General features: G+C 37.1%; 1 protein-coding gene across 1 annotated transcript; it reads right to left on the bottom strand.

Moving 5' to 3' along the window:
- Positions 1-4984: 4984 nt before the first annotated feature.
- Positions 4985-6049, bottom strand: LOC136846977 (uncharacterized). Its single transcript, XM_067118233.1, has one exon. The coding sequence runs from the start codon at positions 6047-6049 to the stop codon at positions 4985-4987; it is 1065 nt and encodes a 354-aa protein (XP_066974334.1).
- Positions 6050-15403: the final 9354 nt, after the last annotated feature.

Genomic DNA, 15403 nt, shown 5'->3' with positions numbered 1-15403 from the left:
TATCATCTGTCCATATTTTAAAATCCAGTGAAGGTGTCAGGGGCATATAATATGTTAATTTATGAAGGAAGTGCTCAATGAACATATAAAAATGGTTGCAAAAATAATCATAAAGAAAACCTCAAATAGTGTTTTATGGGCCTTCTTATCTTCATATTGCACTGTGGTATTACAGTAAAGACATTCATATATATATATATATATATATATATATATATATATATATATATTGTGTGTGTAGAGTTTTAGATAAAAAAAGGTAATCCTTTGTTAATTCTGATTCTATTCCCTGCTGTGAACGTCTTTTTGTTTTGAGTTCTCGGTTCTGGGGTTGTGTTGTCATGCGGCGGTGTGCTGGTCCTTGGCGGCAAGTTGTTGTAACGGATTCACAATAAACCTTGTATCCGGCCCTGTATTTAATTATGTTCGTCCTAACAGATGGCGACGAGAATCCATGCAGAGGAGCATAGGGTGTACAAGAACTTCATGTGGATGTAAGGATTTTCCAGGAGTTTTGATGAGTTCAGCATAGCTCTACTGGCTCTGAGGACACTTCCGTAAGGCCAGTTGATTGACGGCGATGGTGCGGAGGTTAGGCAGAGGTCGCCTATGCTAGGGTGAGGATTTTCAATTCCCAAGCTGTACTAGTTGATGCTTCGATTTATTGTGTTTTTACCCTACCTTACCTGGCATATAGGCTGCTACCTACAGTTTTGCTTCATCTTGCAGTTTTGTTCACGGTGGCGACGACTACTCAGATTAAGATTGATCCTTTTAATTCTTCTCAGATAACCCTGGATCTTTGGCTTAGTTTATTAGAAGCTAATTTTAGTAATCTTGGAATTGAGGAAGACAACAAAAAGAAAAATGTTTTGCTAGTGTTGATTGGAACTGATGTTTTTAGTGTACTGGGTAATTTTTGTGCTCCTGATTTACCCCATACAAAGACTTATGATGACCTTGTAGCTGTATTGAAATCACATTACAATGTGAAACCTTCTTATCATCGTAGCCTAATAGCTTTTCAGCAAAGAAAAAAAGGAGGGATGAGACAGTGAATAGTTTGTATGCTGACCTCAAGGCTTTAGCAAAAGATTGCAATTTTGGTAATCATTTCGATTCAAGAGTCAGAGATCAGTTGTTTATGGCAGTGGACAATGAAGTATATTTTCCCAATTTAGTTGCTTTGAATATTGATCTCCAAGCTATGACCTCTAGTGCAGTTTTAGAAAGAATTTTGAACATGGAAAAAGCTTTTTGTGGGTGAGAGGAACAAATCACAGCCACAGGTTAGTTCAGTGAGAAAAGAAAAGTCATCTTGTAAGCATTGTGGTTTTTCTCATGAGAGTATAGACTGTTGGTTTAAAGATCTGACTTGTAACATTTGTAAAAGGAAAGGTCATCTAAAAGGGTGTGTGAGAGGCAAACAAAGATTTGTCTCTTCATAGGCCTAGTAGTGTTAAACCTAGGTATAAGGCTTCCAATAGTAGGGCTGAAGGTAAGAAGGCTGTAAAACTATTGATGATTATGAAGACAACAATGATGATAGATTGTTAATGGTTAAAGGAAAGATTTTTGCTCTTAATTCTGATGAATTTTATTTCAGTATTAATCAGAATTTAGTTCCATTTGAGATTGACAGTGGCGCTGCTGTGTCTACTATAACCAAAGAGTGGGTACATAGGTTAAAACTAAATATGGAACAATGCAATAAAAAGCTAAGAGGTTATGATAATATGAAAATTGATGTCTTGGGCAAAGTGTTAGCTCCTGTACTTTATAATAGCACAAAGGTTTCTCAGGTATTTTATGTTGTTGATTCTTGTAATACAAATTTGTGTGGTAAAGATTTAATGCAGCAAGTAGGTATTTATCTGGCTGGAATAGATGAAGGTACTAGAGTAATAAAGGTTGCTAATGTGAGTGCAGAAAAGCTGCTAGATAATTACTTGGTAGATTCAAGTAAACCTATTGCTGGTGTTTTGGCTAAGATTCATTTAAAAGGTAATGCTACCCCAAAGTTTATGAAAGCACACACAGTTCCTTTTTATTACAAGAAAATGATTGAAGATGCCTTAGATAAGCTAGTAGCGGATGAAATGATGGAACCCATATCACATAGTGAATGGGCAGTTCCTATTGTACCTGTATTGAAAGAAAATAAGGTTGAAATGAGGATTTGTGGAGATTTTAAAATTTTGAATAAACAAATTCATTGTGACAGGTACCCGTTACCAAAGATAGAGGAATTGTTATCTGTTGTTGGTAAGGAAAGTTTTTTCCAAAATTAATTTAAAGAATGCTTATCTTCAAATACCTGTTGATGAGAAAAGTCAAGAGTATTTAGTAATTAATACTCATAAAGGATTGTTTAAATATAAGCGTTTACCTTTTGGCTTGTCCTCATCTCCTGGTATTTTCCAAAGGTTTATTTCTCAACTGTTGGCAAATGTGGAGGGTGTAGCTGCTTATTTAGATGATATTATTGTTAGTGGTGCTACCAAAAGGAGCATGATCACGGATTAAGAAAGGTTGTGGAACTTTTGCAAGCACATAATGTACAAATAAATAAGACTAAGACTGTTTTGGAGGCTGAATCTATTGAATATTTAGGATACCACATCTCAGGTGAAGGAGTCAAGCCATCTTCAAAGGGACTGAAAGCTATTTTAGATTGCCCATGTCCTACTTCTGTTGAAGAAGTTCAATCTTTTTAGGTATGATTACTTACTATTGCAAGGTTGTAAAGAATTTTTCTTCTAAGCTAGCTCCCTTGTATGATTTGTTGAAGAAAAATGTAAAATTTAGATGGACTTCAGTAAAGCAGAAGGCGTTTGAAGGCATTAAAAGAGATTTTCCGAGTCCAAAGTCCTGACTAGTTTTGATGGGAATAGTCCTTTAATCATTGAAGTGGATGCGTCTCCTGTAGGTGTGGGGTGTGTTTTGTTGCAAAGGTTGGTGACCAAGAAAAACAATTTATTTTGCAAGTAAAAACTGTCTAAAGCAGAAAGGAACTACTCTCAGTTAGATAAAGAAGGATTAGCTCTTATTTTTGCTGTGAAACGTTTTAGATATTTTTTGCTTGGCAGGAATTTTGTTGCTAGAACTGATCATAAACCATTACTGGGACTTTTGGAAGAGGGAAACAGATTCCATGTAATGCTAATTCTAGAATACAAAGATGGGCTTTATTGTTATCTCAGTATGATTATGAATTAGTTCACAAACCTGGGAAGGAAAATGTAATTGCTGATGCCTTAAGCAGATTGCCACTTGATGATGATTTTCATTCTGGTACACCAGCTGAGTATATCTTAAATTGGTTGAATTACTTGATTTTGATGACATCTCTTTTCAGGCAGTTAAACATTTCACCAATAAGGATGCTGTATTGTCTCAGTTGAAAAATTGTTTGAAGCTGGGATGGTCAAGGGAACATAATGTCACTTCTGGAATATGCCTCTGTAAAAGATGATTTATCTCTTCATAATGGTGTAATATTGTATAGAAATAGGGTTTTGATTCCTGTTGAGTTAAGATGTAAGGTTTTGAACCATTTGTATTGTGGGCATAATGGTATAAATGCTATGAAAGCTGAGGCAAGGAATTGGGTATGGTGGCCAAAGATAGACCAGGACATAGGAGAAGTCACAAAGAATTGTAGCATTTGTTTTAAGAATTTTACAAATCCTCGAGCTCCTACATTGTCTTGGCCTATTGTTGGTAAATCATGGTCTCGACTGCACATAGATTATGCAGGACCAATGGATGGTAAATATTTTTGATAATTGTAGATTCTCATAGTAAATTTTTGGATATTCATTTTTCTAGTTCCACTACGTCAGCTGTTACCATTGGTCATTTGAGGAAGACATTCTGTAATTTTGGTATACCTGATATCATTGTATCAGATAATGCTCCAAATTTTGTTTCTCAAGAGATGGAGGAGTTCTTGTGTAAAATAGTATTAAGCATGTAACACCAGCTCCTTATCATCCATCCTCAATGGTCTGGCTGAAAGGGGGTGAGAACATTCAAGGAGGGCCTGGGAAAATTTAAGAAGGGAGATATTCAGACCAGAATTTGTAGATTTTTGTATAACTATAGGAGGACTGTGAATTCTTCCACGGGTAAGGCCCCAGCAGAATAATGTTTGGTAGGAATTTCAAAGGTACTGTTGAATCGGTTAAACTGAAGACAAATCTTTAAGGAAAATGAGGGGTGAAATTTTCCAGGAGGAAGGTAAATTGTATAAAGTCAATGATGCTGTGTTTGTTCGTAATTTTGGGAAAGGTTCACCATGGGTGGAAGGAAAGATTGTGGAAGTACTTGGGTTGAGAAATTATAAGGTGGAAGTACAGAGTTTTGGTAATATTATTTGGACAAGACATGCAGATCAGATTATGCATAGATATATGGGTGACTTTAACCAATCCAATAAAGAAGTGTTATCCAATAATTCTAAGTCATCTGTAAATTTGAGTGATTCTAGTGCTTTCATTTCAGACACTAATGTACCATGTGATAATAGTGGGGCTGAAGAACCCATAGAAGTAACTGTAAATAATGATAGTGAATGTTCAGTACAACCGCCAATGTTAAGGCGATCCAGTCGAATAAGTAAACCTCCAGATCGACTTGATTTATAAATATATACAAATATGCTGTATTTATCATGTTGTTTTGTTTTCATATTTGTAACATATTTTGGAAGAAGTATTGATTTATTTAATTGTCTGATGTTTTAAGTTGGAATATTATTGCTTTTCTAGGGATAAGGGATGTAGAGTTTTAGATAAAAAAAAAAAAGGTAATCCTTTGTTAATTCTGATTCTATTCCCTGCTGTGAACGTCTTTTGTTTTTGAGTTCTCAGTTCCGGGGTTGTGTTGTCATGCGGCCGGTGTGCTGGTCCTTGGCGGCAAGTTGTTGTAACGGATTCACAATAAACCTTGTATCCGGCCCTGTATTTAATTATGTTCGTCCCTAACAGGGATCCTCAGTCTTTCGGTGGTTCAGCCCCTGAAGGGCCTCAGCCCTTTCTCGCCCCTCAACTTCTCGTTGTAGGAATTCCAGCAGCCCTTTAAGGTCTCCTTCCTCTTGCTGACTTCGAGACCACTCCAGTCTAATCTCGTGGGGGAGCAGGGACAAGATCATGGGCGCCAATACCAGCCCATATTGGTCCCCTCCTACCCCAAGAGCCTCCAAACTGCGAACATGGGCTATCATGTCGTCTTGCAACTTCCGCAACGCCAAGAGTTGATTGTCGTACTTCGATCTCCTTGACAACGCAAGCTGCATTAGGTCCTGAATGTGGGCGGAAATTATCTTGTTTGGTTTGGCATACCTCTCTTTTAACAGTTCACATGCTGATTTATAATTAGCTGCCGTCTGAGCCAGACCCTGTATAACTCTTCTCGCCTCGCCCTCCAACACAGAGCGCAGGTACATAAATTTGTTAACAGGAGGCATAGGCTTGTCATCAACAATAGCCTTAAACTGATCCCAGAAAGGCATCCACTCTGTTATTTTCCCGCCAAATTTTAATAACTCAAGCCTAGGCAATTTCACACTATGTGCTTCACTACTAGGCTCACTTGCAGAAATTATACTGCCTTTAGTAGCCCTACTATTCAAGTTCACGAATCTACCATTGCCTAATTTTTCTAAAACTTCTGCAGCAGCAATGTGTGTTTGGTCTACCTCACTGAGGAAATCGTCGGCTTCATAGACTAACCTTTTGACTTCTTCCGGATTTTCGATCAAGTCTTGCACCGCATCATCTAGTTCAACCCACTTAGACTTACGGTGGTCGAATTCGTCCATTAAGCTAGTTAACTCATGCCAGCTTGGTTGGCCTTGTAGAACTCCACTTAATTTTCTCGCAGCACAACGCAGCCATGTTTCAGCTCCGACTTTCTTCAGCTTAAGACTTTTCAGTTTCATCAAAATGTCAGGAAATCCGGGAAAATCTTCGTCATTTCCTTCTGATCCCGGGTTCTGGGCACCATGTAGGTTATTTGGGGCTTCTGGCCCCTCATCGTGAGACATAATCTCCTCAAATACTCAACTTTCTCACGGGAGAGAGGGAAACGCGTGCTTCCTTGATATCTTTATTCCTCTCACAAAAAATTCAAAATTCAAAATTCAAACAGCTTGGGGAGAACATAACAGGTTCCACAGTTCTTTTTTATAATTCCCAGTTCACTCAAAAATTCACAATAACGGTACAAACAAGATACAAAACACAATTGGTACATCAATTTACAACTTCAATATAAAAATAGCAAGAAACTCTGAAAAGAAAGGGCATAAATACGACACAGCACAGGGTGTGGGTGTCAATGCACAGGGAATGGGGAACTTCAAAAGGCATCACCCTAATAAAAGGAGGAAAACAATAATTGTTTTGCAACACAAACACATATATGCCTGATTAAACACACTCCACAATTGTCATATAAGTAAAGTTTAGCAATACTCAGAAAATCTACTTAAATTTCCACATATTGATACAATGTAAACAAATAGGGAGCGTTCTTTGTCACATCTACAAAACTACAGGGTTACGTAACAAAACATCAACTAAAAACAAACATTAAGTTGTTTAATCGTAACCCAACATACAAAAAAAAAGGGTTTCGTCCAGAAGGCAAGCTTAAATCACTGGCATGTGCCCTTACAACAAGAAAATAACATATATATTCTCCACAAGAAGAAGTTTGACAACACTGCAATCAGACGTCATTTAATTTTATAGAGATGGATAAAATTTGCAAAAAGGTGTTTTACTACTTTAAATATCAATGTACTAATTTATACAAACTCATTGCTATAGTTAATATAATAAAAACTTCTTCTGTGGAGCAAAACAATCACATCAACGTATTTTTCATAGAAACTGGGAAATACATCAAAAATAAGTATTCAAGAAAACTAGGAAATTTTATTCAAGGGGAATAAATGGCAATTTTTGACATTCTCCCCCAAGAAAGAATCATAATTAGAAGTAATCACAACTGCACCCAGGAGCGAATTCAATTGAATAACGCTATGCAGCTGTGACCATCTTAACACATCAAAATTTAAATCAAATATACATTTTAGAGTACATCCATAGAAATTAAATCCTTTCTCTCTTGATCACAGCGGATTGCTGCTGCACGCCGAGGTCTAGTACCACTCAGAGGCACACTATCTGGCTCCTGAGTTACAACAATATCAAATTCCCTCTCAGGTAATTCCAGAAGTACGAGCTTTGTGATTGATCTCATGTATAGTTTATTATTCACTCTCACTTCTACAGACCTAATCACACCATCAGACGACGGAAACAGCTGGGTAACCTTACCCAGTGAGAGGAGGTATCTATAGCCTTTCCCAGATGATCTTCTAAGTCTACCATCACTATGTCCCCAACTTTCACATTTGCAGAGAGATAATCACTAGAATTAAAATGTCTCTCTCTCAAGGACACTAAATAGTCTCTTTTCCAAGAGTTCTCAAATTTTCTTAGCACTGATGATAATCTAAAATATTGTTCTCTAAGATCACTTGAACTCATGAAATCTGGGTCATCAGTTGCTGAATTGTTAAGAGGAGGGGAAATACAAACATTTCGCCCATAAAGTAACATGGAGGGAGTCAAAGCCTCACAATCTCGATCAGAGGAGAGATAAGTCAGTGGTCGAGAATTTATCACAGCTTGAAACTCAACAAGTAGAGTTCTCAACTCTTCAAAGGATACACGTTTGTGATATAAGGCTTTGGACAAACATCCCTTTAGAACACCAATAAGGCGTTCATAAAAGCCTCCAGACCAGGGGGCTCGCGGTGTAATGAACTTCCAATTAACACAATTTCCTTCAAGGTATGACTTTACCTCTGGTTCATCCATAATTTCCTTCAGGAAATTATTAAATCCAACAAAATTCCTACCATTGTCAGATATAATCAGACTCGGCAGAGAATGATATGCTACAAAGCGTCGAAAAGCCAGTAGGAAATCGGAAGCAGTCATGGAATGAGTCAATTCAAAATGAACTGCCCTGCTCGTAGTACAGGTAAATAGACATATAAAGACCTTCTCCTCCAAGCCAGTCTCATGATCAAAAACATTAATAGCACCAGTATAATCAACTCCTACTGATTGGAAAGATCTATCATATCTCACTCTTTCTGTGGGTAATGGTGGAGGAGGAGGCAAACACAACCGTTTCTTGGTTAACTTCTGACACAAAACACACTTTGACAGAATTGATTTGATAACTTGTCGTGCTTTCGGTACCCAAAAAGTTTCTCTCAACAATACCAGTACAGAATTGACACCACAATGGTGATGATGTCTATGCAAATGTTCAACTATCAACACTGTTAAATAACTTCTGGAAGGCAATAACATTGGGCACTGAGTATCATAAGACATGGAAGCGTTTTTCATGCGACCCTGAGACCTAATTAGATTTTCCTCATCAACAAATAAGTTCAACTGATTACAGAAATTCTTAATATCCATGGACACTCCATGTGAATTCTTATCACAGAGGTACATTCTGGTAGTAGAAAAATGTTGCTTCTGTTCAAGGAGGACAAGTGCTTTCATTTCGTTAACAACAAACTTAGAACCTTTACTGCATTTATTAAGAAAAAGCAATATTGACCTCATGATACGTTTAAGCTTACTTAAATTACTGTAACGTGGGATGTCAATTAATGGGGTTGGAGGGTTAACAAACTTAGGTTCTGAAAGAATTTCATTAACATGCACAGTTTCTGTAGCTAAAGATTGGGGATAATCACCAGTTAAAAGCCATTTAGGGCCATTCCACCATAAGGAATTTTGCGCTAAATCTTTACTAGTACTACCTCTGGATAGAATATCAGCTGGATTATCCTTAGAGGGGTATACCGTAGAGGAAACTTGAATTCATTAATTTCAGTGACTCTGTTTCGTACATAGGGAATTTTACTATTATTGTTCTTCACCCAACAAATAGAAACCATGGAGTCACTCCAGAGAGTGCAAGAACTCAATCTCAAATCATCATTCTGCATTAATCTTCCAGCAAGTTTCGCACCCAAGGACAAGGCTGTCAATTCCAAACGCGGAATAGTCTGTTTAGGGTTTGGTGCAACTTTACACTTACTGACCAGTAAATTGCTTACACTTCTGAAATCAATCACATAGGCAGCAGCTCCATATGCCTTGTTAGAGGCATCACAAAATACATGTAAGTGGGAACCTTCAGGATGTACAACAAACCTAGGAAACTTTAAACTTTCTACATTTCTAATACACTTGCAAATTTCATCAAACCTTGAACATAATGATTCTGGCAAAGGGTCATCCCACCCGTAGTTACTCCACAAACATTTAAGAAAATATTTACCTCTCACCTGTATTGGTGACAATAATCCTAGAGGATCAAACATTCGAGCTATTACTGATAAAACCTTTCGCTTGGTTAAAGGTCCTTTATACTCACAATTTACTTCCTTCAGTGACATCTCATCTTGTGTTAGATACCACTCTAAACCCAAAACGTTCACTCTTTCTTTGATAACATCTATGGTTCTGTTAAACTCTGAATCATTACTGACCCATTCTTGTAGAGGCATATTAGCATCTTCAAGAATCTCATTTATTACTGGATACTCATCCATCAAGACTGACACATCCTTGTAAGTTTTACTAAAATTATCTACATAGAAATTCTTCATCAGAGATGATGCAAGGGGATTATCATGTAAAGATAAATGATGCAAAAGGTTTGCTGCAAGAGAAAGGGGGAGCATGTAGCTCCAAAACAAACTACACAAAACCGGTAAGTTACAGTAGACTTCAAATCGGAGGGATCAGTTATCCATAGAAATCTGCAATAATCACGACAGTCAGGTGAAATGCCTATCCTTAAAAAGGCTTTACTGATATCTGAAATCACAGCTACTGGGTTTGTACGGAAACTCAACAGGGCATCAAAAAGTTTAGTAGTTAATGAGGACCAGTTAATAAACAATCATTTAAGGAAAGTTCTCCTTTAGCCTTGGAAGAAGCATTAAAAACTATTCGAATGGGAGTTGTTTCTGAATCCTTCAATACAGCATGGTGGGGTAAATAATGCCCTATAATAGGGGAGCCTGAGGGAATTAATTCTATAAACCCAGACTGAACGTAATCTTTGATAATCTTATCATAATGAGCATACAAGGAGGGGTCAGATTCGAATCTATGTAGCGAGGAATTTAATTGACCAATGGCTATTCTATAGTTAACAGGCGGTCTACTTTCATCTTTAAATGGCAAGGACACTTCATACTTATTGTCAACCCTTTTACTTTATCCTTAAAACACTTAACTGATTCTCTTTCTTCAGGACTAATTTCAGATTGACGAATACCAACACTTTCTAAATCCCATAATTTTCTAACTTCACAACAAGAATTAATAGGGATTTCCTCTACTTCTATTCTTGAACAACATACATTTGATGTAGTAATCTCATTAGATTCTACATCGTCATAAGACCAACTAGGAAGAGGTCCAAAAATTAGTGCACCACCAGAACTATTCAATATCTGTATTCCAGAGCAAATTTGACTGTTGTGAATGAATTTTCCATAGTAATCAGCTCCAATGACCAATTCTATACCATTCACTTCATCTGAATTTAAATCATTATCTGCTAATTTTATGCCTTTACTCGTCAAGAACGCAGCTGACTTACTTAAACCTGGAGAATAAATTCTGGAATTAACTCTATCGAATGCAATGGCATTAATGACAGTACGAATCTTACCTAGTCTCACCACAACTCTTACTATATTACAATTAACTTCCATGGCATCACTGCCAAATGGTTTTACCTTTAAGGCTACTGTTGCTATGGACGGTAGACTAAGCTTATGAGCTAATTCCGTTGCAATAAACGTTCTTTGTGCACCAGAATCAAAGAGTGCTCTCCCAAAGGAACGATGTCCATTCCTGACACAATTACATTAGCAGTAGGAAGAGCAGTCGAAACAGAACTCTTATTAGTCTGAGAATGATCAATACCCAAAGAAGCAGTCATAACTACTGGGGAATCACCTTTACTTACAGCACCTTTAGAATCATTATGAGATTTCCCAGAATTAACATTTGACTTACTAACATTAGTACTATTTACACTCAACTTTGGTGGAGCAGGATTAACAGGGTTTTCTGTTTTCTTACAAATCATCGGGTAATGAGGCCCATCACATATATTACATTTCGGTTTGTTTCTACATTCAGAGAATAAATGACCTCCTTTGAGGCAAGCAAAGCACAATCTTAAATATTTAACTCTGTCCCTTCTACTATCAATGGTTTTGAAAGTCTTACAATCGCGAGAGGCATGGTTCGATGAGCAAAACACACAATTATGGTAAGAACTACTATTACTACTAGGCTTACTGTTACTTTGTTGTGCTCTCTGCACGTTTTGCACATTTGAGGGAATCACTTTAGAATAGTTACCCTGATCACGTTTTCTTATTAGAATTCTCACCTTCGTAACAAAATTCCATTAATTCACAAACATATTTCAAACCTGAGGAAATTTGCTTTAAATCAAGAGACATACTATTATGTTTATTAGCTATAGCCTTACGTGTTTCAGGTGATAATTTCTCGCATATTATACTAGAGAAAATGGGGTTCATGGCCTCTACATCTAAATTCAATGTGTTCATTTGTAAAATAATCTTCTCATATTCCAATTTGAACGTGTTCAAATCCTCTATTGTATGACTGGGAGGGACTAAATGCGTTAATTTGGACATAAGTCTACGTTTCAATTTGTCCTTATTATCATACTTCTCCTTAAGGGTCTGAATAGCTACTGAATAATTGGCATTAGTGACAGGCAAACCTTCTATGGCTTTAAAGGCGTTATCCTTTAAACTAGCTCTGAGGGTAGAAAACTTAATCACATTGGAAATATCCATACGATCGTGAACTAAACTGTTAAATATATCCCAAAATGCAAGCCATTGTTCTTCCCCACCGCTAAATTCAGGTATCTTAATTGCTGGGAGTTTAGGGGGAGGGAGAGGGTTAATGGGAGCCGAAGGAGGAGGCAAAGCGGGCTGTTGATTTATATCTCCCGTGTCAATCTCGCTCATAGTTTTCTGTGCAGTAGCAATAGCTTTCCTTACACATCTAGTTATTGCTCTATAACTTCTACATAAACTATCATATTCACTATCCTGTAAATAATCGTCACATTCTGTGACCAACTATCTTCAAAACGTCGTAGACCCTCAATAAGACAACGTTCATACATTACAAGGGTCGATTTTGGTGTATCAGTATCACCAATGCAGTTATCTGTCTCATCAAAATCTTGTAAGGAAATAATTTCCCTTTCAATAACTACCTAAATCTTGGAATCCATTTTCTTGTTAATGGATCAATAAGAAACTTGCTCAAATATCAAAAATGTGTATGGCAAATTATCTAAACCTGATTGAAAATATAACTAATCTTATTCATAGGTCGAATAAATAACGTCACTGAATGATAGATGATAGAATTTGACCACGTGCTCTTCATCACTTCACAAAATAAATCTGGTCACGAAAACCTAAGTTCAAAATAGCTATCACTAACAAAATAATTTCTTCTGAAAATTCAACAAGAATTTCTTCACAGAGTAATCACTAAATACGAATCAATCAATAATGTTCCAAATAAACAATATTGATACGAACAATAATGTTCCAAAAATAGATTACTTGGCAAAACACTCCAAGTAATCATCACTTCACAAAATAAATCTGGTCACAAAACCTAAGTTCAAAATGGCTACGAAATTCAACAAGAATTTCTTTACAGAGTAATCACTAAATACGAACAATAATGTTCCATAAACAATAGATTACTTGGCAAAACACTCCAAGTAATTCAATACCTTACCCTGCTCACCAAATAACTTTGGACACGTGCCAGCTACACTAAAATGACTTTATAGCCATCCATCACCAACGTGAACTTTATCGTAAATTATCTTTAACATCCAAAAAAATCCTTTGTGAATCGTTATGGCATCCGGTTCGTTCGAAGGACCAAAGCAAAGTACTACTATAACTAGCAAAGAATGTGGTGAAACTTTAAAGTTTTAGGCCCACATTCGGTACGATTTCATTCAACCTTAAGCCCTCCTGCCCTAGCTTTGAATGAGACCAAGTTACAGTGCTGAGGAGTTTACTAACTTACTTAAATGTACCATGAAGTCAAGAAACATTATATTCTTTCCAACAAAGTGCAGTTGAGAAACAATCAACTATATTTCCTGCACCAATTCTTTTGGGTGATGCCACACGGGTTCACAAATACGCATTTAAAAAGTTTAACACATATAATTAATATTTAAAGGACACAACAATCATCCAAGTTACATTAAGAAGCAAGAAAACATTAACATATTACTGCAAAAATTGACAAAACGTTACGTTACTTCGATAGAGGAAAACATAAATGGCAAAAAAAAGGGGGATTTCAGAATATTCTTATGAAGAAATTACTGCAATGGCGACGACAGTTCACGAGGTGATGGGGCTGGATTTTACGAGAATTTCTTCTACAACTTGCCTTTCTGGAGTTTGCTGCGAAACAGGCAGAGCTTCATGTTCTCACCCTGGAAGAAAACTCGGGAGGAGTACATTGGATAGCACAGTTGTCACATCTACAAAACTACAGGGTTACGTAACAAACCATCAACTAAAACACAAACATTAAGTTGTTTAATCGTAACCCAACATACAAAAAAAAAAAAAGGTTTCGTCCAGAAGGCAAGCTTAAACTACTGGCATGTGCCCTTACAACAAGAAAATAACATATACATTCTCCACAGGAAGAAGTTTGACAACACTGCAATCAGACGTCATTTAATTTTATAGAGATGGATAAAATTTGCGAAAAAGGTGTTTTACTACTTTAAATATTAATGTACTAATTTATACAAACTCATTGCTATAGTTAATATAATAAAAACTTCTTCTGTGGAGCAAAACAATCACATCAACGTATTTTTTCATAGAAACTGGGAAATACATCAAAATAAGTATTCAAGAAAACTAGGAAATTTTATTCAAGGGGAATAAATGGCAATACCGAGTCTGAGAAAACTGCGGTGATACAGGTGCAACAGAGTGTGGTAAGGACCCAATAGGGTTATCAGGTTAGCTTACCCTTCAAAGGGACGCAACGTCCCAGCAACAATTACTGTAATGCTGCCGCGCACCTTAGTGCTTTAGAAAAGCAGTTTTAGAAGGATCCTGATACAGAGAGTCGTACCAGCAAATCCTTGATACTTACTTGAGCTCGGCTTCATTGAAGAAGTTTCTGAACCCCGAAACAATGGATATTTTATGCCTCACTTTGGCGTGAGGAAAGAGAGTAGCACAATTCCGTTGCACATTGTTGTCAATGCATCTCTAAGCGTAAGGACGAATTGTCCCTAAATGATTGCCTATATGATGACCCGAATTTAGTCGAGCTTCTATACAACCTATCGTTAAAGTTCCGAACAAACACCTATCCTGTCATTAGTGATATTAGTAAGGCCTTCCTCCGTATCCTTTTACACCCTGCAGATCGTAAGTACGTACGATTCCTTTGGCGGCAGGAGCCTGGTAAATCGGCAACCTATCCCTTCAGAGTGGTGGTTTTTTGGTGTCACCACCAGTCCATACCTTCTGCAACAGGTGTTATGTAATGGGAAAAATATTCCTTTAATTATTATTGATTTATTTAGGAAATGAATCATCCTCCTCCTCTGATATCTTTACACTACTGTTGTACGAGTGATTGGGACTATAAAATGTTTTCATGTTTGTTGTGGACATCGGATGCATAGCAGTGTAGCCAGTCCTTTGTTTTGTTTTCCTTTCACTCTGAGTATGGGAGTGCTGTCCTGAATCTTTCGTCTGCATTATGATAACACTAGCAAAACATGTAAGGATCGCGAACGCTCTCGAAGGTGTGAGAAGGACGTCAACCGGTCCACCCTTCATTTTGGCTATTTTACCAAATTATTAATACAAATTGTCTATCCCTTTCAAGGGATCTAGCCCAGGAGTTCGGAAGTATGTAACTTAACCTAGTCCAGGAGTTTTGAAGAATGTGTGAATTAACCAAGTCCAGGAGTCCTGAAGAACATGTGAATTGGCCAAGTCCAGGAGACTAAGCCTAGGAGAATTTTGGCATGATGTAATGCGCAATTAAAGAAAGGAACTGAGGCCCAGGGATTTTCTTCAATACCACCTTACCTTTACCACCTAAAATGGAATCAGCACTTCAAATATCTCCCAGTGAGAAGACATCATCTGGCCTCATCAGTAAGAAGACCCATACACCCAAGGAGTATCATGTAATAGCAGGTA

This window comes from Macrobrachium rosenbergii, chromosome 16, assembly GCF_040412425.1.
Source record: "Macrobrachium rosenbergii isolate ZJJX-2024 chromosome 16, ASM4041242v1, whole genome shotgun sequence".
In the NCBI taxonomy this organism is placed as follows: domain Eukaryota; kingdom Metazoa; phylum Arthropoda; class Malacostraca; order Decapoda; family Palaemonidae; genus Macrobrachium; species Macrobrachium rosenbergii.
This window is presented reverse-complemented; position numbering and strand designations above follow the sequence as displayed.